This window comes from Macaca nemestrina, chromosome 11 (genome assembly GCF_043159975.1).
Source record: "Macaca nemestrina isolate mMacNem1 chromosome 11, mMacNem.hap1, whole genome shotgun sequence".
Classification (NCBI taxonomy): Eukaryota; Metazoa; Chordata; class Mammalia; order Primates; family Cercopithecidae; genus Macaca; species Macaca nemestrina.
This window is the reverse complement of record NC_092135.1, coordinates 132,101,645-132,125,415: the sequence shown is the minus strand read 5'-3', so window position 1 is coordinate 132,125,415 and position 23,771 is coordinate 132,101,645. Positions and strand designations below refer to the sequence as shown.

Sequence of the window (23,771 nt, the reverse complement as noted above, 5' to 3'; positions counted from 1 at the left end):
ATGATTCTCCTGACCTGGAAATGACCTTCCCTTGGAATGAGAGTTTTGTGGTTTCCTGACACTCCGAAGAATAACAGGGCTCAAAGTCCTGTGGCTTTGATGGGTTTTGAAGGGGCTGGGGAGGGGGGGCTGGGGGGGGAGAAGGATAGGAGGTTCTGCAGGGGACAGAGCTGCTGCTTGGTGTTGGTGTCCTCAGGCTGTCCCTGGGGAGGGGGCTGCTAGGGAATGGACTGGGGAGAAACCTGCAGGGGGCCAGGAACTCGAGTCTTGTCAGTTCTGGGTCACTGAAGGCACATTGCTTAGAATAAAGCATCCATAAATCGCCTTATGCATCAGAAAGAAACTGACAGCGAGGCTTGAAAGGACATCCATTTCTGGAATAATCCGAGAGTGCTGCAGCTTTAGCCGAGCAGATTCAATGGGGAGGAGGGGATTTTCATTTTGCAGTGGTTTTGCCTCCATTGGGAGGTTTATTCAGAGGACATGAGAGGTGAAGTTGAAGGCAAAAGCCCTCACCATCAACCCAGAGGGCAGTTTCTCTCGAATTCTTCACTCATCTCTGAAAAAAAGGAACCAGACATCATAGCCATTTGCCAGTGCAGAAATGAAAGCAAGAGACAAAGAGGAAACAATAAAAGGAGGAAGCTCGAAGGTAGGGTGAAAGGCACAGAAAACAGCGACAGAAACCCCGCACTATTTACAGTCAAGTGATTGGGAGTTGCCATAGTCATAATAGAGACAGCGTGCACTCGGAAGCATTGTCTGTCCCTTTGTACTTACTTGAAAGCAACAAGGCAAAACGCGCACATGGAATTTCAGTTATAGCCACACAAAATTATTGCAAATGCTATTTTCCCATCTCATAACTTAAAAGGAAAAAAAAAAAAACAAACGCTGCTAAAGCTCTTCATTTGGGGACTGCAGCTTTGTTGTTGGTTTATTGTTTTGGGTGTGTGTGGGCAGGGGGGAAGCACTCTACTGGGTGGAAAATCCACTTTGGGGTTGAGAGTGGGCAGATGTGCTCTAATACCCACACCCCGTGCAGAGGTCTCCTGTGTCCCTGTAGGAAGCCTCCCTGGGGTCTTTACCCCACAGGTGCAGCTCCCAGAAGGCAATTGGCTTGTTTTCATTTTTCTCAGGCAAAATCATTCCTGACGTGTGAAGGCAAATTTCACAGGATAACTGTGAAACATTTTGCCCAAAACACAGATTTTAAAAGAAGTTGGTAAGTGACACGTAACTGCAACAGCTAACACTTTATGAGTACAGACTGCATGCCCGGCAAGGGTCCCAGCGTATTTCAGAGGCGGGATTTGAACCCAGGCGAGCCAGTTCAAACCCGTGCTCTCCACCACTAGCCCATATGTGTTCCATTTGCTTCAAACACTCCTCCATGATAAGTGCTATTTATCCCTTAGCTGGGTCCTGGGAAGCCTTCCTGCCTTCTCCCCCATAGCTAGGTTGTGACTGCCTCCTACCTGCTCCCCTGAAGCCTTGCACTAAAGCCCCCATCATAGTTCATGGCTCATGACTGCAACTAGCTTGGACCTGGCTTTCCATGTGGATTGTAATTCCGTGAGAACAGGTTTAGGTTATATCTAAGCACATTATGGCACAGAATTTATGTGTCTAAATGCATACATGTGTGAACTGGTACAAATGTCCAGGGCTTTGTCCCACAAGAGCTCCTAATCCGGGGAGTTGGGGAGACAGAGCTGTGATGGTTAATTTCATGTGTCAACCTGACTGGGTCATGGGGTGCCCAGATTCGTGGTTAAGCATTATTTCTGGATGTGTCTGTGCGGATGTTTCAGGGTGAGATTTGCACTTGGATTGGTGGTCTCAGTAAAGCAGATTTCCCTCCCCAGTGTGGATGGGTATCACTCAATCCGCTGAGGACCTGAATAGAACAAAAGGGCTGAGGAAGGCTGAATTCTCTACCTCTGCCTGACTGTTTGAGCTGAGACATTGATCTTCTGCCCTTGGACTGGGACCTATCCCATCAATACTCATGATTCTGAGGCCTTTGGACTCAGATTGGAATTACACACCACCAGCTTTTCTGGGTCTCCAGTTTGCAGATGACAGATTGTGGGACTTCACAGCCTCCATCATCATGTGAGCCAGTTTCTCATAGTAAATCTCCTATTGTTTCTGTTTATCTGGAGTCCCCTATACAATGACCATCATACCTTGTAGACAGGCTACAAGAGCTGCAGTCAAGTTTACAAGTAGGGTTCTGGCCTCACATAGGGCAGGACTGGTGGCCTCTGCCTGGGATTGCAAGGAAAGGATGCAATGGTGCTTAATTACGAATGAGTAATATTTCAACCAGGCAAGAAAGAAGAAGGAGCATGAATAAAGAAATTATACAGCACTTTGGAGAATGGTGAAGAAGAGCTCAATTCAACCACATAAATATCCCATCCAACTCCTGTAACAGGCCAGGCACTGTCTGGGTGTAATGAGTTAAACAAATCTGTAGAAGTCTCTTCCCTCAAGAACTTCCCAGTACAGTGAGGGAGGGAGATACATAAACAGATCATGATGGAACTTGATAACCACAGCTGCCTGACCTTGAATTGGCTACAGGGGTGTCAAGGCACTGAGCCACTAAGTAGGGTACGGCCAGGGCCTGTGACCAACAGAAGTCCTTGTCCAGCACCAGGTGACCTACAGGTTCTTCTATTTTCTACATGTGCCATGAGTGGAAGAGTCAGGAAGCCCTCACAGGACAAAGCTACCAGAGATTGCTCTGGGAGCAGAGGATCAAGGCAGGCTTTCAGGAAGAGGTGATTCCCAAGTTGGACCCCGATGGTAAAATAACAGTTTGCCAGAGAGACGGGTGGAAGAGACATTAGCCAGAGAGAACAGCTGAAAGTGGTGCTGACGGGGACAGCTAACATTCACTGAGCAGTTATAAAGGGCCAGCCCTGGATCTAGGGACTTCTCAAGTTATCTCATGGAATCCTCTGAGCCCTCTGAGGAAGGGGGTGTCATTTTACAGATGCAAAATCAAGGCACAGAAAACTCATAAAACCTTTTCAAAGTCACAGAGCGTTCGAACAATGATGCAAACTTGTCCTACAGTTCTGAATTAGAGCACTACGCTGCCTCCTTTTAGGAAACCCCTAGAGGAAATAAAACAAAGGAGGGGGGAAGCCATGGGGAAGAGTGGCCAACACAAGTGGCTTGATTTTTCCCCCTGGCATAGAGTGCTGGGCAGTAGGTGGTGGGAAGTGTCAAAGGAGGACACGCCACTCAGCTCAGGACAGGAGGGCCACAAGGGCAGTTGGCATGAGGTCTGTGCCCAGACGACTGTCCTTGAAGTTTGGGAACTAGGCAGGGAGGACTCTGGAATGCATCTGCAGAGGTCAGTAAGGGCCAGGCCACCGATGTCCATGAGCCCCATATTAGGAGTTAGGCAGGGGTTAGTACATAGGGAATCTCTGAAGACTTGTGAGCAGGGAATGGTTGGCTCCATCCTGCATTTCAAAAAGATACCCCCAGAGCAGTGTTGAGAATCAATGGGAGAGGTGAGAACTTGGATGGAAAGGTGTTTGAAGGATCTTGCTGCAATCTAGCGTGACGGGAGGCTGGGGGGCTCACAGGCCTGCCATGCTCCATGTTCTAGAAGGTCACAGGTGTTCTGAAGGTACAAGTGTTTTGATTTGTGTATTTATTTTCTAAATATTTGTACCATCCCAGCGAAAGGGTCTTCAAAACACACTCCCCCTAACACATTCCTCTACCCTGCCCCCTTTCGCTGTTCTTATTCTCCGTTAATCCTCTTCAGGATTTTCCCAGCAACTTCAAATGCCTCCCCCTTGCCTAATGCACCGCAGTAAGTGACCACGTGTAGCCACCTGTGTCTTGCCCCCTACCTTGAGGAGTTTCTTGGGGCATTTCTGCTCTACAAATACAAGACTGGTCTCCTTGGGAGGAATTCAGGAGAAGCCAATGTTCTCCGTCTTGTTGCACAAGCAAAGATGAGTGCCTCCAGGCACTTCTCTCCTCCTGAACCCCACACAGGAGAATCTCCTTATTCTGCATGTGAATCTGCAGAATAAGGAGATACACACCCACTTAGAATTCTGCCTTGTAGTGTTAACTTCATTTCTTAAATTAACCTCAACTACTAAAACAGATTGTAAAATGATGGAAGGCACAGGCTACCAATCCCTTTCATTTATTTTGAACCATTCTTATCACCAAAGAAGTGCCCAAAGTCAACATTTAGTGACAACATGTTACACATATAAAGGAAGACGGGAAATTTCTTCTGGTCAGGTAAGACTTTTGTAGGGGAAAAACTGGTTTTAAAAATTTGATGCTATAAATGTGTACGTGCAGTACCCTAAGCCCCAACTGACTCCCACTAAATTAATTGTGGTTCAGAGAAGCCTGCTTGGGTCTGATAAACAAATGAAGTAGGCCAGCTACTGTCACTTTTCCCATAAAGATTTCTATCTTCAAGGGAATAAAGGCTCGCCTGCTTGTGTCCAGTTTGAGTTGGGAAGGTCAGAGGGATATGTACTCCCCGTATCCAGCACAAGCTCAACCCTGACTTCCAAGCCTTTTATTTGAGACCGAAGCTGCAACCAGCAACTGTATCCATGACAACAACACACTTCAGTCTGCAGGTGGACCAAGAAGCAGCAGTGTGGGAAAAGAGACATTTCCCAGATTCTTCCTGGAACGAATGTGTGTTTGGAGCAGGAGGACCCAGGAACACTCTGGGAACAATGTCTACAACAAGGAAATCATGTCCTTTGCTGGGCCCAAAGCTCCATTGTCACATGGTTTGTGGACAATTGACATTCATGTTGTCCCCAATACAGAGCAGAAGCACCTGTGAGCCCACATGAGGCCTCAAAAAAGACCCGTGACACATTGGGGTATCTCTGAGTCAATGCATCTGAAACCCCCGGGGCTACAGATGGGTGCCTGACTTGGGGGGGACGAAAAAGTGGGCCACAGAATTCAGTTCTGGATATGCTGACAAGAACTGGAACCAGAGCGGGGAATGCATCTGCTTGCATTTAATCAGAATGCTCTAGTCATCTGCTTAGAGAAGTCAGCTCATGTAACTCTCGGAACCAAATCCCTATAGAAGTGAATCTCACCGAATTAAGGAATTTTATTTTTTCACTCTCAATAGAATGACAAAAGCAACCCATGACAATTCCTCCATTATTTATTTCATGAACACACTCATTAAACCAAGCTGCAGGATTCTCAGTTGTGCAAAAGTACACAGGACACATTTAGTACCATACACAAGAACGTAGCACCTTTGATTAGAGGTATGTTCAATACGTTATTGTGAACTACGCTAAAAGTAATGATTTTTCATAAGCAAAATTCTCAGAGTAACCTGCAAAAACATCTACCAGATGAACTGGGTTGAAAACACTTAACGGTTCCCTCTCTAATGCAAGTTGCTTCTCAGTATTGGGCAAGTTTTCTGTCTTTAGTGTCAATGGGAGGATTTCTTTTGCAGCTGATACTGATGTAATCACAGGCCTATTTCTGAAGCTAACAGAAACAGTCAGTGGAAATATGAATATAAGGACAAATTCATTCAAAGGGGATCATCAAATAGGTTCTGCCAAATATGATTTCTGGGAAGTTTTAAATTTAATTTACTGGTCTTATTCAAATTTCCTGCTTGAATGGAGGGTAAGAGGTTGAGGCTGTTGTTTCTGCACAATCTTACGTACTGCCATAGACTTTATTTCTCCAGTCAGCATGGAGATGACATTACCCTCTTCTGGTTTCAGAAAAGGCAGACATTTCAGTTGCCATGGTGAAGTGAAAGTGACATTCTTTCACTAATAGAGAAACTTTGAATATTTCATTCATTGACGATTTTTGTCATGTAAATTTTGCCCATCTACTGTCAGCATCTGAAACCAGGAATTGATTGGCCCTATGAACAAGATTCCCTTTTAGGTCACTATTGGCGTTTAAGTAAAAAGGCATCTTTTACTTGTGTTAATTCCTTGCAAACATAGTGAATGTTGTGAGTAGTCGTTTTCACTGCTGCCCAGACAAAAGAAAAATAAACTTTTTAAATTAATGCTTTTGTAGTTTTTCTAATAGATCTTTTAGTAGCTTCTTTCTAAAATTTCCTCCTTCAGCCACTGAGTTTATAGTGTATTCACAGCTGAAAAACTAATTATGGGCATTTCAATTGCTTCGTGCACATCCTGCTCAAATACCACCACTTCCAGAGAAAGCTGGGACTACAAGTGTTCAGTAAGATAATCTCTCCAATTCTGTACTATTCCCTTCACCATCCACAATGTTTACTTATTTATTTTGAGTCGGAGTCTCATTCTGTCACCCAGGCTGGACTGCAACCTCCGCCTCCCGGGTTCAAGCAATTCTAGTACCTCAGCCTTCTAAGTAGCTGGGATTACAGGAGTGCACACCACATCCAGCTAATTTTTGTATTTTTAGTAGAGACGTGGTTTCGCCATGTTGGCCAGGCTGGTCTCGAACTCCTGACCTCAAGTGATCTGCCCACCATCCATAATATTTAAATAAGCATATTGACTTCTTCTTAAACTAAGGGTTAAATATTATATTTTATTTTAATAGTTTAGGTTCATGTATCTCATATCTTATGCTCAAGTTAATAATTCCTATTTGCTATACATTTACGAAAAAGCCTTATAAATGGTTTAATAATAAATATTTCTTGGAATCTAACCTTGGAAAATTTTCCCAAATACAGCAAAAAGATTCATGCACAAAGATGCTCATCCAATTATCAATTGGAAACAGTCTTCAATGAGCAAAATTATGGAAATCACTAGAGGTTGCCTATTATGCAATTATTGATATAATGTTTAAGAAGGCTATGAATACAATAAAAACATCTTTGATAAAATATTAAGTGAAAAAGCTTACATAAAAGTATATATGTAGTATGATAATATTCTGTAAAATTTTGTAAGATAATTGAGGCATACATAGAAAAAAAATAGACTGGAAAAATCATCCAGAAATTGTTAGCAGTGATTACCTGAAGGTAATGGGGGACAATGTATGTTCTTTCTACATCTCTACATGGTCTAAATTTTCTATAATAGCCAGCTATTATTTTTAATGAAAAAAATAATAAATAAGAGGAGTATCCAATAAGAACAAAGTCAGTAGTGCCTTTCAAGGTTGATTTTGGGTGACTTTTCACATATTTAGGAATGGGGATGATTCCTTTAATAGGAGCCTGGTGAGTCCAAGAGAGCAAGAGGCGGCCTCGTCACTCCTCTGACAGGTAAGAAGCATCCTGAGAAATGAAAACACTTATCCTGAAGACAGCAGGGCCCTCTGGCTGCGGCATGTTTCAGAATCTGGCCTAATTTGGGAGACTTTTAAGAATATGCCACAACTAATCAGTCACATAATACAAAAAAGGGAAAGGTAGACAATCAATTGGAAATAAACAAAGACACAGTACAGAGCATGACCAGGTTCTTATTCATAGGAGAGATGTTCTCCTATATACGTGTTCATCAAAAATAAGATTGAAGGAAAAAGGAGGTGGTAAGAACACACTCAAACTATCAACCTCCAGTCCCAGGCACTGAGACACAGAGAGAAACAGGCACCATTCTTGTAAAGGAAATGTTCTTCCTTAATATCCATCTTCACGTGTGAAACCAATCACACACTTTCTCAAGGTTTCAGCACACTAGGGTGATTAAAAATCATCCATCCTGTACCCAGCGTCCTGAAAATCTCTCATTTAGTAGTCGACAGCAAAATGGTTCATCAGCATTCCTTAATATGATCTGTAAAAACAAAGAAAGAACACTGTGTTAAGAATAGATTTCCCACTTCCATTCTCAGGCAGGATATGGTTTGCTTCAAAATATACTGGGAATATACTGGGAATAGATCCAAATATACCACCAAAGTTGAGAGATTTTTTTTAATAGAAGCAGCTCTGAGAACGTTTTTTTTTTTAAAGATGTGTATTCTGACCAGTTTGTCGGTGTGAACTGCGTGACTCAGGTTGAATGATCAAGGCTCAACTCGTTCAATCTAGGTTAAAATCCAGAACGTTTCTGAGCATTTTATTTGCTCAGTGGTTTCTGCATAAATTTAAAAAAATGAATTAAAACTGAAATAACTTACAAAAATGTGGGTTTATGATGAGCCCCCCCAAAGAACAACTTAGATTCTTTTAATGAACTAGAACGTAAGCGCAGCAAATGCAAGAATCAATGGATTATGATGCAGGAAATGAACAATTTCCAGGGGCCTTCCTTAAGGTAAGGTCTATTCCCATAGTCTTCGAGGAGGGTGCCCACTCCTTAAGTGTGAAGATAGGAGAAAACAAATGGCTTGCTCTCACCCTGGATTATTACTTCCTTTCAACTTTGGTGTAAGAGAAGGAAAACAATAGACAATTACCTGTTTATTTCATCTCAGCTTCCTGGATCAAAGGCTGATTCAGGGATGGAGACGGGGGAATTGGCAAAGGCTTGCCCCCAGGGTCAGCTCCTCGCCCACATCAAATGGTTGCCAGTTCACTCCCACAAGAGGCTGACGCTGTCTTCCCTGACCACTACCCCAGGGAAAGATTACCGTCACCCCTCTAGAGAAAGAAGCCTCAGGAGGCACTGGCAGAGTATACCTAGCTGGTTGCCTATAAAGTTATATTTTCAGTGACGTTAAGGATATGACAAACACACCATTCAAAAAAATGATCTTATATCTAGAATTAAAAAGCATACGAAAAATTGAACATGCCAAATTTGTTGTCTCTAAGACCACCAGTGGTTCTGAATTTTGGGGGCACCTGTTTTCTCACGGACTCTTTTGCTCCTCTTTTTTTCTGTGTAGACGCAAATATCTACACCTGCACACACATAAAAAGTAGGTGATGTCCTTCTCTCAGTTCCTTTTCATTCACCAATTACTTAATTCTCAATATGTCAATTAAAGTTTAAAGTTAAACAAAGGGCAAGTTGATAGGAAATCAGTGTGTCTGCCCATTTTACTCACAGCACATTTGAGAAAGAATGAGAGATGAGAAGATTGGAGATTTAAGAGGGGGATGTGTGTGTCTGAATCTGACTCTTTTCTGATGATTACAACTCTTTAATCACCTTTAGATTTGTATCATTTTAGTTGTTTTACGTTCCTGATTTTTTTTTCTACATTTCAGCTGACAAACAAAATAGCATGTGTTTCAAAATCCAAATTGTAATTTATTATAAGGTTTAATAGTGTTTTCATTAAACACAATTATGAAAGAGTTGAAATAAGTTCTCCCTTAATATGCAAGGCTTATTTTTTTGAGCACATTAGGAGGCTGTACCTCCCTTTCAGATTACATCAAATATGCATCAATCTGGCTCTAACAAAGCCCTCCATAATACAGTGCTTTTTGATATGAGCTGTAACTGTCAGAACCCAAGGAAAAGAATTCTGAGACCAGAAAGATTGAAAGGAACCTGATGCAACATGATTTCCCCTATAGCACAATCATCCCATGAATATAAATTTCTGCAGCTTAAGTACTTAATGCATAGACAGTGGTCAGTGTATGAGGTCAGTGCCAGGGTCAGCACAGTTCTGAGCACTGAGCAGGTACTCAATAAATACTCATGGAAGGAAGGGAAGAGAGGAAGGAGAAAGAAGAGAATTCTTAATTATGTTTCCATTCCTTACAATTTGCTTTCTCAAAAAAAAATTCTAATCCAGTGGAATGCCCATTGCTGTTTTTTTCCTAACTCGACATGTCCCTAAAAACATTCTTAACATTTGGTTTTAAGATTTGGACAGGTAATGAGAAAACATAATAAAAGCAAATGGTAAGACCATGGACCAAAGCCTTGGGTTAAATTTTGCCAGTAAATTGAATTGCATTTTAATTGTGCAAAAGAACTATTGTTAAAAACCTTGAATGCCTCACCAAAACATTTTTTGTTAGCAAAAAGATGATTAACATATTTGTATATTCATAGTAATAAATATAATATGAGAATAAGACATTTTTGGGTGCTGATCTGTAAATACATTCATGATACAGAATTAAGGAAGATTAAAAAATAGCAGATCTTGGAACAGTGTGGCCTTGTCTCAATTCATGCCAAAATAGCTGTATAGGTTACAAGTGTTTTAAAAGGTCCTACAGGACAAGATACTTAAAACCTGTCCCTAACAATGCTAACCCCTGGTGTGGGGGCCAAAATTGGTAGGGAAGGTAATGTGAGAAGGAACTTCAACTTGTTTCCTTCTGTATATCTGTAATTTTTTTTTTCACAATGCGTTATTTTCAAATTTGGTAATTTATGGAAATAACTGAGAAAAAATCATGATTTTAAATTAGTCTTAAAAGATGCAAATTTTCAGAGCAAAGTAAAAAGCCATTAGAATGACTCACCTTGCTATAATTAGATTTTCTCCATTAGAGTTCATACAGTTTTATTTTATTTTATTAGCAATTTCTTTCAGAAGACCCTTGAGATCATTAAGCTTGGAAAGAGAAAAAAATAGAACCAGTCTTAAGATAAATTTTCCAACTTTCATTTTTAAATTATTGCTCCGTGCCTTTTCTAAGAAACAGACATGTCTACTAAGTAGCAAGTACAGCACATCTAAAATAAGGCAGAATGAGAGTGGCATGTGATATTTCAGATCCTGATCATTGCTTACTTTCTGAAATCATATCACTAGCAAATAGTTAGTAAACCAATTAATATTAACTTTATTCAGAGGCAAATCATTAGTGGCTCCCAAATAGAGATAATAGATTTCAATAATACGAACAGGTAATACGTAAAAAAAAATGTTCTATGTGACTAACATTAATAAAATTATAAGATACTAATTAAGTTTTGCTTTAGTAAAAGTATAATACTAATAAAAATAATGTGATACTAATAAAATTTTTGCAAATAAAAGATCTCCCCACACACACAAAAAGAGCACACAATTTAAGTAAGAGGCATAATGAAATTAATCTTGACCCATGCATGTTTCACAAATTTATTACAAAAGATACATGAAGTCATTTTAAATTACATGTCATATTAGTACACTTGATGAAAGCAATTTCTGTATAGTTTGGTTTCTAATTTGCTATATCACTCACTCAAGAAACAAAAAATCTGTATTTAAGTTGGGCTTAATTTCAGTAGTAACCTTTTTCTTTAACTGTTTAAAAATAAAAGAACAAAATGAAACTATAAGTGCTAATGGCTTCCTAAAATAAATAAGGCATAGTAAGATCCATACCTTACAGACATAAGATGAATTGTATTGTTTTCTGGTATAATGAGATGGGGAAATTTTGTATTCCCTATAGGAGCTTTTGAGAGAGCCTTGTATTTGTTAATAGTAAAATGACTTTAGTAAGCTGTTTAAAGTAGAGCAAAAACTCCAAAAGCAAAATACATTTTAAAAAAGAGAGAGTCGAAAAACAATGGGAAAAAAATCATTGAAAGTAAGAGTTGGTTTTTTGAAAAGATAAACAAAATCAACAAACCTTTCTAAAAAAAGGAAGAAGACACAAATAAATACAATCAGAAATGAGAAAGACAACCTTACAGAGAGGGCATAGAAACGAAAGGAATCCGAAGGGGCTAATATAAACAATTATATGCAAAAAGGTAGATAAACCTGGAAGAAATGGAAATATCCCAGAAATGTACAACTTACAAAGACCTGAATCAAGAAGAAATACAAAGCCTGAACAGACAAACAACAAATGAAGAAGGCCGGGCGCGGTGGCTCAAGCCTGTAATCCCAGCACTTTGGGAGGCCGAGACGGGCGGATCACGAGGTCAGGAGATCGAGACCATCCTGGCGAACACGGTGAAACCCCGTCTCTACTAAAAAAATACAAAAAACTAGCCGGGCGAGGTGGCGGGCGTCTGTAGTCCCAGCTATTCGGGAGGCTGAGGCAGGAGAATGGCGTAAACCCGGGAGGCGGAGCTTGCAGTGAGCTGAGATCCGGCCACTGCGCTCCAGCCCCGGCGACAGAGCAAGACTCCGTCTCAAAAAAAAAAAAAAAAAAAAACAAATGAAGAAAAAAAAATCAGCAAACAAAAAGCTTTCAACAAAGAAAAGCCCAGGATGGCTTCTTGGGAAATCAGATGGCTTACTGGGAAATTCTGGCAGACAGTCAAAGAAGAACAAATACCAAACCTTAGACTCTTCCAAAAAATAGAAAAGGGAACCAGTACAAATTCATTGTGTGAGGCCAGCATTATTCTTTTACCAAAGCCAGAAAAAGAAAACACAAGAAAGAAAACTATAGGCCAATGTTCCTGAGGAACATAGATACAGAAATCTCACTAAATTACTAGCAAACTGAATTTCAGAGCACATTAAAAGGCTCCGTGGAGACACCACCACCCAGTGGTATTTATCACTGGTATGCAAGGGTGGTTCAACATATGAAGATTCATCAGTGTGATACACCACATTAACAGAATGAAAGATAAAAACCACACGATCATCTCAATAGATGCAGAAAAAGCAGTTGACAAAATTCAAGGTCTTTTCATGATTTAAAAAAAAAACTCTCTCAACAAAATAGGTATAGAAGGAACTTACCACAACACAATAAAGGCCATATATGAAAAACCCACAACTAACATCATACTTCATGGGGTAAAACTGAAACCTTTTTCTCTAAGATCTAGAATAAGGCAAGGATGCCCATTCTCACCACTGCTATTTAACAGCATGAGAAGTTCTAGCCAGAGAAATCAGACAAGAAAAAAAGAAAAGAAAAGCCATCTAAATAAAAAAGAAAAAAACTAAAATTATCTGTTTGCAGATAACATAATCTTATATGAAGAAAACCCTAAAGACTACACACACACACACACACACACACACACACAAACTGTTAGAACTGCTTGGCGCGGTGGCTCACGCCTGTAATCCCAGCATGTTGGGAGGCCAAGGTGGGCAGATCACGAGGTCAGGAGATGGAGACCATCCTGCCCAACATGTGAAACCCTATCTCAACTAAAAATACAAAAATTAGCCGGGCATGGTGGTGCGCACCTGTAATCCCAGCTACTCAGGAGAATTGCTTGAACCCAGGAGGCGGAGCTTGCAGTGAGCTGAGATTGCACCACTGCACTCCAGCCTGGGTGACAGAGTGAGACTCTACCTCAAAAAAAAAAACAAAAAAACAAACAACAACAACAACAACAAAAAACTGTTAGAACTAATAAATAAATTCAGTATATTTGCAGGATACAAAGTCAACATACAAAAATTAATGGCATTTCTATACCTCAACAAAGAGCTATCTAGAAGGGAAATTATGAAAACAATCCATTAATATAATTAACAAAAGGAATAAAGTTCTTAGAAATTTAACAGAGAAGTAAAATACTGGTACACTGAAAATTATAAAACATCGATAAAGGAAAGTTTAAAAGACACAAATAAATGGAACAACATCCCATGTTCATGGATTGAAAAAATGAATATAGTTAAAATATCCATTCTACTCAAAGAAGTCTACAGATTCAATGCAATCCCTATCAAAATACCATGGGTATTTTTTTTTTTTACAGAAATAGGAAAAAACAATCCTAAAATGTATATAATAACACAGAAGATTCTGAATAGCCAAAGCAATCTTGAGCAAAAAGAACTAAGCTGGAAGCATCACACATCCTGACTTCAAATTATATTACAAAGCTAAAGTAATCAAAACAGTATGGTACTGGCATAAAAAAGACATATAGACCAACGGAATAGAATAAAGAGCCTAGAAATAAATCCACGTATTTATAGCCAACTGATTTATCTAAAGGCATCAGTGGGGAAGTCTCTTCAATAAATGGTTTTGAAAAAACTGAATATCCACATGTAAAAGAATAACATTGGACCCCATCTCACACTATACACAAAAATCAACTCAAAATATCGGATCAAAGTCCTAAACATAAGACTTGAAACTGCAAAACTCCTAGAAGAAAGCCTAGGGAAAAACTTTCTTGACTTTGGTCTCGGCAATGAATTTTTGGATATGACTCCAAAAGCAAGGACAACAAAAGCAAAAATAATCAAGTGGGATTATATAAAACAAAATCTTCTTCACAACAAAGGAAGCAATAAATAAAATAAAAGGGCAACCTATGAAGTGGGAAAAAGAGATTTACAAACCATTTATCAGTAAGCACCTAATATCCACAATACATAAGGAACTCACACAACTCAATACCAAAAATACAAATAAACTGACTAAAAAGTGGGCAAAAACTTAAATAGACACTTCTCAAAAGAAGAAATTCAGATGTCAAACAGGTATATAAAAAGGTGCTCAGCACTTAATCATAGGGAAATGCAAATCAAAACCACAATGAGACCATACCTCACATCTGTTATGATGGTTATTATCAAAAAGGCAGATGATAAGTGTTGGCAAGGAGGTGGGAAATGGGGAACTCTTGTACACTATTGGTGGGAAGGTAAGTTGATATAGCTATTACAGAAAACAGTATAGAAGTTCCTCACAAAAATAAAAATATAGTTATCATATGATCCAGCAATCCCACCTCTGGGTTTAGATCCAAAAGAATTGAAATCAGGATCACAAAGAGATATCTGCCTTCTCACATTCACTGCTGCATGATTCACAATAGCCAAAATATGGAAACTACCTAATAATGTCCATCAAGAGATCAATGGATGAAGAAAATGTGGTATATACCTATAATGGAATATTTTGCAGCCTTAAAATAAGGAAAGAAATCCTGCCATTTTCCACAGCATAAGTGGAGCTGAAGGACTTTATGCTAAACAAAATAAGCCAGACACAGAAAGAGAAATACTGTGCTATCTCACTTATATGTGAAATCTAAAAGAGTCAAACTAATTGAGTCAGAGAGTAGCATGGTGGTTGCCAGGGGCTAAGAAGAAGGGGCAAATAAGGTGATATTGGTCAAAGGGCAGAAAATTTCTGTTATGCAAGATAAATAAATTCTAGAGATCGACTGTACAGCATGGTGACAACAGTTAACAATATTGGACCCATGAAATTTGCCAGGAGGAGAGATTTTAAATTAATCTCATTCCCTTACACATACCTACAACACTCACAGATGGTAAATATGTAGAAGTAATACGATGTTAATTAGCTGGGCTGGGTTGTAGTGATCATTTTGCAATGTATACATGCATCAAACCATCAAATTGTACATTTTAAATATATGTAATTTTATATGTCAGTGATATCTCAATAAAGCTGTTTTAAAATAAATTTAAGAGATTCCAAAAGCTTTCTTGAGAAACAAAAGATTATCCTTAAAATTCTGTGTGAGCAAAAAGAAGGAGGGTTTTTTGGTTGTTCAGAAGGGGAGGTAAGAGGACAGAGGGGAAAATTTAAAAGAGACAGAGAGCAAGGGGAAAGGGAGGAGGAGAGGGAGGCGGTGGGACCACCTGAGTGATGGCCAAGGCTCTGCGCTGTGCAGTGGGGGTCCAGGCTGACGAACATCGAACATTCTGGACCCTGGGAGTCAGGTCAGCTGGTCCTGTATCCACAATTCTACTGCTTCTCCTCTGACCCAGGGCCCAGGCTGGGGCCAAGTCTCCCACCCTGTCCCTCTCTTCCTGCATCCACTGTTGCTGCCCTCCTCTATCCACTCTCTGCATGTCCCACAGCAGAGTCAGAACCAAGGTGTGGCTTGGGGAAGCTTTTGCCCAAACCCTAAGACGGCTTTCCATTAGCTTCCTCCAAAGTCACCCCAAATAAACTCTCAAATAAAAAACAAAACAACAAAACAAACTAAAATACTGTTTTCTCTACAAACACGCCACGTAGAAGAGTTCCTACTGCGTCCAACTCCCCAACCAGATTGCTGGAGCCTCTCCTCCACGATCATTCTGATCACTCAGAGAGCACTTTGAAAGGAGGATTCCAGATAGGTCCCTCTTGGGTTTTAAAACTCCCTGAGCCTTCCCTTGCGTGGGAATAAAATCCAACTCTATAGAGGCAAGCAAGTTCCCAGGCAGAATAACCCAGACTCCCCTACTTCTTCCCACTGGGCTCTCTTCTGGTTCATGCTGCCCCTCATTGCAGCTGCTTAGAACAACCCACGGTTCTCTAGACTTAGGACCTTCACAGCTGACAACTACTACCTAGATTTTTTAAATGTTGGGGGTAAATAACACAAATAAATAAACAAGAAACTGTAAACAGATACATTCTTATATGAGAGCTCTGCAAAGGACCCCTTTTGTTCATTTATTCATTCAATAAACATTTATTAAGGCTCTATACTATGGACAAGGTACTGGGTGGTGTAGATTTTGCCAAACCAGATGGGTCTTGTCTACCCACCGAACAGCCACAATACTGGAAGGTCTATGAATGTCATTATCCAGGATGCCATTCTCAAAATAACGTGATAGAATACCAAATATTATCTCCTCTTCAGAGCCTGGCAGGAATCTAGCATATAGGAATCGATTGTGATTTGAACCTGATTATAATTTCAGCTACCCAGCTCAGAGTGAGGGCAGGCACACTCTGTCTATGCCTGGAGTTTGTATGCGTACTCACGCATTTCCAATGCCCTCCAAATAAAACAGGCAACAAATCAGAGTGGCAGCAAAGATGAGCATCGAGGCACACAGGCCCCCAGAAAGCTCTTTTGAGCCTTCCTTATGTTCCCTATAATTGTAAGCATCTTCACCTGCCTCCACAGCTGAAAGAAAGAGAAGAGGGGGCCCTGAGTCAGATAAGACAGAAAAGATTTTAGACATCATGGAATTGGGACTTCAAGACGCTTACCTGGGCGATGCTTACAGCATAAGAAGCAATTCCATTCCAGCACCCAGCTCTTAGATAGTGAATTAAGAAAGCTGAATATAACTTCTTTTATTTTCTGACCATAACTACTGGCCTCTAGTTGAAAGCTCAAAGATATTAGTGACCAAAAAAAAAAGAAAAAAAATTCCAAACTATTAACAGATCCATACCTTTGTATCCAGTTGTCTAAATCGATGCCTCATTCTGCAAAGAAATTAATGAAAAACAAAGTGAACAAGAGAAAAAGAGATTGAGAGAGGGCTATTAGGCTCCATTTTGCAGTCTTTTAAATTAAAGTCCAGAATACAAGTCATGTTCACTCTCAGCTAGATCAAGAATCAGCTGCATTTACCTTTCTTTCTGATTGTCTTCCTAGTACCCAAACAAAGCAGAATTTTGTCTCATCACAATTAGAAGCACAGCACATAAATACTATCTCTATTGATAGGGTGTTGAAAAATGACTTGTTAGTCTGTCTGTGCCTTGCAAAACCTAGATGTCAGAGTCTAGGGACAGAGGAGAGCTTAGGGCACTGTCTCTGCTGTTAAAAGAGAATGAGCATCCCATGCTTCTTTCAACAGCTGTATTGAACCCAGCAAAGGTATTCGTTGTGCTTATGTATACTCATATTTTGTTAGAGTAAAACTTGAGGTGTTTTGAGCTCTCAAGAAGAGTGACAGCTGTCAGTGAAGAACGTTAACCTTTACAATAAGAGCACACTCTACACACTTCACAGCATATTACTTGTGGGCCACCTACAGACTTAGCTATGACTTATCTATTTCTATAAGATGTTTTATCAATGTATTTCTTAATCACATGGATTTTATAACAGCTTCAGGCGATTCATAAATGAATTCAGGATTTTTCAGGGGCAGCCTGTAATAGATCAAGAAAATGGTTTGTCTATCTTCTCGTCTCTGTACTTCTTCACCACAAAGATAAATAGGTGTGTGGCACTTGCAAGATAATGCCAATGGCCCATGACCTGTGAGTCTTGCCAGAACCCACCTCTGCAGCTGCAGCAGGGGACCCACCCTCTTCTGGTTACCCAGTTTCATGGCCCTGCACTGCAGGCTCCAAATACCTCTTTCTCTCCCAGAGCCTTGAAGGGCAATTGGGATAGTAGATGGGTGTTTTTTCCCCTTCTCCAAAGGCTGCCACACACTTATGTGTTTGTCATCTTCAACTGCCCGGGTAATATCTTTGTGGTGGTATTGCTCTCTGTTGAAAATGCTCTTTACTGAGTTTGCTCAGATAAGCTGCCTACAATCTGTGGGCTTATGTCTAGAGGGAGCCTTGCAAAGTAGAAAGGGATGTCTGACATACTCCTCTGAGGTGTCGTTGGCTTTCGTGTTGATCTTGACAAGGTAATTTTCCTTCATAACACCCTCCCATGCCAAAGTCTCGTTGTCCTCATTTTTGAAACCTTGAATAATGAGAAAAAGAAAACATTCAAATTGTTTCCTTTGCCCCTTGCTTCCTAAATTAAGATCTTCTAGGCATTTTGTGAGACTCTGGAACTAAGAATGAGATTCATCCTGCACAGGCTGGTCTAACTAATGTTACCTCCTAGTGACAGCATCGGAGTGATGGAAAAGTAATGGCTTTCTCCGTAACAATGAGGAATTGAAGCTGCCTGCATGAAATAAGAATGCAATCTTTATTCTAAATAGACATCGATCCAAATCCTATCTGTGTGTTTTGTGACTTAGCAAAATCATTCCACTAATGAATTTAGTCCTCCCATTTGATATGTGCTCTTCTTCCATTTTGATGACATAAAAATGCTAAACCATTCAGCTAGATAATTGCTGATGAATTGTGTACCTACTCTCAACCTAAAATTGGGGTAGGAGATCTGGAGGAGAGGAAAATAAGCCCAAGGCATTGTTCCTGTCCTTCTGAAACATGAGACGTGGACCTCAAAGAAAATTCATCTAAGATAGAGCATGCCCTAAGATTGTTCTGGGACATATTCAAGTAAGATTCTTAGTTCAATTTATTATGGTGACTGAGCCTTTCAGATGATAAGACAACAAAAGAACAGATCCACATGTCACCTATATTTCAAGTACAAATGCAATGGATGTCAAACCTCCACACAAATTCACTGGGACAGGAGAGCACATATGCCCACACACACGTCCACTTGAAATAAATTTATGTCATTTTTAACTTTTGAGTTACCATTTAAATGTATTCATCAACATGTTAGAGTTTAGGAATAATTATAAAATTTCTCTGGATTTAAAAAGAATTAATTGGGGGTCAAAGACAGAACCAATATGCATGTGGCTGGATTAAAGCAAATTCTTTGTGTGTGTGTGTGTGTGTGTGTGTGTGTGTGTAGATGAAGTTTCACTCTTGTCGCCCAGGCTGGAGTACAGTGGTGCAATCTCGGCTCACTGCAACCTCCGCCTCCTGGGTTCAAGCAAATCTCCTGCCTCAGCCTCCCAAGTAGCTGGGACTACAGGCACATACCACCAAACCCAGCTAATTTGTATATTTTTAGTAGAGATGGGGTTTCATCATGTTGGCCCAGGCTGGTCTCAAACTCCTGACCTCAAGTGGTCTACCCACCTCAGCCTCCCAAAGTTCTGGGTTTATAGGCTTCAGCCACTGCGTGCAGCCTCGATTTAAGCAAATTCTACATAGCAAATATGGATTTATTTTTAAGTGTGGTTACTTTTTTTTTTTTTTTTTTTTTTTTTTTGAGATGGAGTCTTTGCTCTGTCACCCAGGCTGGAGTGCAGTGGCACCATCTCGGCCTACTGCAAGCTCCGCCTCCTGGGCTCACACCATTCTCCTGCCTCAGCCTCCCGAGTAGCTGGGACTACAGGCGCCCGCTACCACACCTGGCTGATTTTTTGTATTTTTAGTAGAGATGGGGTTTCACCATGTTAACCAGGATGGTCTCGATCTCCTGACCTCGTGATCCGCCCGCCCCGGCCTCCCAAAGTGCTGGGATTACAGGCTTGAGCCACTGCGCCCGGCCTGGTTACTTATTTTACAAAATAATTCTTAACTAATTTTTTGAATTGTATTTTTCCCAACAAAGAAGTTTCAATGTCTTTTCTTCAAACAAAATCAATGAGGAAGTCCAACAGGAGTGCTTAAAAATCAGCACGGAAAGGGTAGACACTCCTGGACACAGACAGCCAGAGAGCAAGGATGACAAATTACCAAAAAATAAAAATAAAAAATGACCAACCTCTGTAACAGTCAAAGAAATGCTGATTGAAATGATGGCATAGCATTTTCACTAACCATACTGGAAAATTAGCAGTGAAATAATGACTATATCCCGTATTGGCAAGAACGTGGATAAATAGTCCTTCCATATGAGGGGAAAATATGTCAATTGTTACTGCCTTAGGTTAATGGGGGACCAGAAGGTGGAGGAGGCGGGACAGGCAATATACAAAGACTTAAGAGGTACATACCCTTTATTTAGAAATTTCTCTTTAGAAATAACTCAAAGGAAAAAAGTATTCATTTGCTCAGAAACGAATGCATAGAACTCTTTAACAGCATTTTATGCTAGCAAAAGCATTGAAACAATCTACATGGTTAACAAGGAACTGATTAATTATGGTGCATCCATAGGCTGGAATACTACTCCACAGTTGAAGATTGTCATATAGATTAGATTGTTATTTGTGGATATGGAAAAAGTTGGCAATGTATTATTAGTTAAATGAGCAAGTTAGATTATGGATGTGTGTACACAGCGCAATCCAATCCCTACACACCCACACAAGAATAACAGAATAAACACCAGTGTGTTGACAGTATTTACCTCTGGATGGTGGGTTACATGTGCTCTTCATCTTTATTTGTGCTTTCCTATATTTTTCAAATGTCCTATAATAAATATGGATTGCTTTCTGAATCATGAAAAATAATATATTTTATGAAAAAGCAATTACTGGGTAGCATACTTTTTTATTACTTGAAAATGTCACCAAAAAAGTACCAAAAGTCAAACTTTGGATTCTACTTATCTGAAAGTCATTTGAAAAATCCAAAGAAGAACAATTTCAAAATTAAACCCATGATGTCGCTATCATTTGGAGGCAAAGCAAAGTACATGTAGGAAATGAATTGCCAACTAGAGGCCCTGCCACGTGCTGTGGTTTCAGGCATTAGTCATCGCCAAGGAGATGAAGCAAATGAGCAGGCAGTGACAGGCACCCTGGGGGGTCGGCAGTTAGTAAGTGGGGCTTCTGGCTCTCTCTGTCCCATTACCACCACACCACCCCAGGGTGGAGAAAGATCCTGTCCTTCTGCCATCTCCTATTCTCACTGTTTCTTTGTTTCTTCCTGAGAATATAAACTGTCTGAAGAGGGATAACATCAACAGTTACATCATTTCTCTGATTATTATGAGATCGCCACTCTCCCAGGGGCCCACTTGGGAGACAGGTCCAAATTCACTCATTCATGTCTGACTTATCTGGTGGCTTCCTTGAGCTGAAGCCTCTTGTCATTTGCTGGCCAAATTGGGGGATTTGTTTCCATTTTATAGTCATATTGTGCTTAATCAATAAATACGTTTTAGGGAAATGTAATGAATTTTGTCCTGCCTTTTCAACCTCATCCCTAATCTGGAGTACTGAATTTCCCGATTCTCCTGATCCTGGACTGAGTACAATGTATCTTTGGAGAATGGACCTTTATCCCATGCAGTCCCTTCCTCCCACACATCCTCAACCTGAATCCCACTAGTGATGGGCAGTTCACTACCTCCACAGAACAATTAATCTCATTTCCAGATAGCCCACACTGTTAGACATTGTTCTTTGTAATGAATCAAAATCTTCCTCACTGCAACTTTTATCCATTGTTTGTTTTTTCCCCTGAATCATTCAGAAAAAAGTATGACGCTTGTAGGGCTTCCGTTACATGAAGGCACAGAATGGCCCCCTAAGTCTTCTCCCAGGTCCTATAGCCACCAGCCATGACGTGGCTTCAAGACAGAACCAACGAGAGTCCTGAGGCGTGTCATTAAGTGTTTCTAGTATCTGGGTGCCATTTTTGAGTATAGTCAAATTCCAGATCTGAACTTCCAAATCCTCCCCCTGATATAAAGACTTTTTGTGCTTTTAGTTAGAATGGAATCACTTTGTCTTTCAAGGCAAAACGATGGAAAGAAAGACAGCAGCTTATCCAAATTGTCAAAACACTTTCTTCATTAAGAACGGCAGTTACATATGTGTGATTGTTAATGACATCCCCAAAGTGACATTTAACATCTTAAAATAATGCCGTTAAAAGAGTTGACTACGATGATTCTTTAAGGTGTGATAGGAGTTCGGGGTCGTGAATACATTTGCATTCTGAAAGCCAGACTTTAGGGCTCACAGCTATAGGGAGAACACAGAAATATGTTATGATCAATATTTAAAGTAATATTTATGAGTACTTTGTCTCCATTTCTAAGTAGTTCAAGAACCCCACAAAAAACGATGCTTCTTGGCAAGTTAAATGTTTCTTAATTGCCACCAATTACCATGTCTAGGTTAGCAAAATTTATATTTTTACTTTCTGAATCTTCAAAATATTTGAGATTACACTAAAGGCACAGACAGAATCAGCCCTCTATGGAACATGATTCCAGTGGTGGCCGCCATCAGTGACCATTTTATCAAATACCCTTAGGAAAAAAACAGAAGGCAACACCTGTCCAGCAGCCACTGAAAGACACAACACCTGCGAACAGTAGAATGAGGATTTTAAAAAAAGCGGAGAGAAGGACCACCTAACCCTATTCCTTTAGTCACATGTACTGGATTCTCCCCTAGATTTTCCACTTCCAAATTGCCCTTGACTCCAAATTTCCTATCTAACAGTGACTTTTCTTTTTTCAGTAGTGTTCCAGGTGGAAGCAGGGGAGCATCTCACAACCCTCCCCTCCGCCAACATCTTCCCCAAGTCACAGGAGTGAGCATCAGGACCTGAGAAGCCTAATTCCACGTGATGATCTGCGGGTCTCCCCAAACCGGCCCTGGGAGTTTCTTTGCTCACTTCTGCCTTGAGGGAAACAAGTCCAATCATCAATGAGGTGTCATGATGTATGTTCATGGTTCTTGTCACCATTTCTTGCACTGTCGTGTCTCCTGTCTACAATTTTTCCTTCCTCTGAGATTCAGGATGGCACATTGTGACTTGGTGGGCTGAGGGCAGGGAGAGGGGGACTATCTGGAGCTAAAACGTGGCTGTAGGATACAGCCCAAGCCTTACACTCATCTCCTACAACCCTCAGTCCCGAGGTCTTCTCTCCCCTGTCCTCCTACCTCTCTTAACTCCCTCATCCCTCTGCACACTCCTTGCTCTGTGGTGCCATCTCAGCCTCTGCCCCTTTGCCTGGCTAATTCCAATTCATCTTCTGGGTCTTAGCTTGAATATTCCCTTCCTCCATAAATATTCCCTGAGGCACTCTAGTCAAGGGTTTAAATGTCCTCTCTGTGGCCATCATAACCCCCTGCACAATCCCTAAAATTAGTGTTTCCCACACTTTTAAATTAAGGCCTTTCCATTTTCATTCTCTGCTCCCCACTCCCCCAGATGATGAGCCCTGCTCAAGGGCACAGATAGCTTCTATCTTATTTAGCACCATATCCACAGGGCCCACTATCATGTGGTAGGCTCTTGGCATGCATTTGTTGAATCGGCTCTCCTAGGCCCCCTCACTCCCTGCATCGCAGGCTCTCCATGAAATTATCTACCTCACCTCTGGTCTAGCTCCCACCAAATGATGGCCTCCAGGCCCAGCCCATGTGCCGTTGTTCATGGCTGCATCCCCAGAACTGAGACTTCATGTTTGTGCAGGACTGACCCCCTCCTGCAAGAGGACTGCTTTTACACTATTTATTTTTATAGGTGCTAAGCGGCGGGTGCTCCTTTTCATGCTGTGCTTTTCTTGCCTGTGCACAATTTCCACACATCCTTGTGCTCACTCAGT

At 40.7% G+C, this 23,771-nt stretch overlaps 1 protein-coding gene across 18 annotated transcripts in view; it reads right to left on the bottom strand.

The window, feature by feature from the left end:
* Positions 1-7,465: 7,465 nt before the first annotated feature.
* LOC105473878 (transient receptor potential cation channel subfamily M member 8) overlaps positions 7,466-23,771 on the bottom strand; it is a 97,652-nt gene continuing 81,346 nt past the window's right edge. For 15 of the 18 annotated variants that reach the window (XM_011728022.3, XM_011728024.3, XM_011728026.3 and 12 more), the window contains 3 exons: positions 18,134-18,233; positions 16,975-17,008; positions 7,466-7,802 (listed from right to left, as the gene is read on the bottom strand). In XM_011728022.3, coding sequence (XP_011726324.2) covers positions 7,719-7,802; positions 16,975-17,008; positions 18,134-18,233 — 218 coding nt within the window. In that variant the 3' untranslated portion in view covers positions 7,466-7,718. Of the gene's footprint in view, positions 7,803-10,405; positions 10,498-16,974; positions 17,009-18,133; positions 18,234-23,771 lie in introns of all 18 variants that reach the window. The other 3 variants (XR_982559.3, XM_011728023.3, XM_011728027.3) reach the window with 1 other exon arrangement.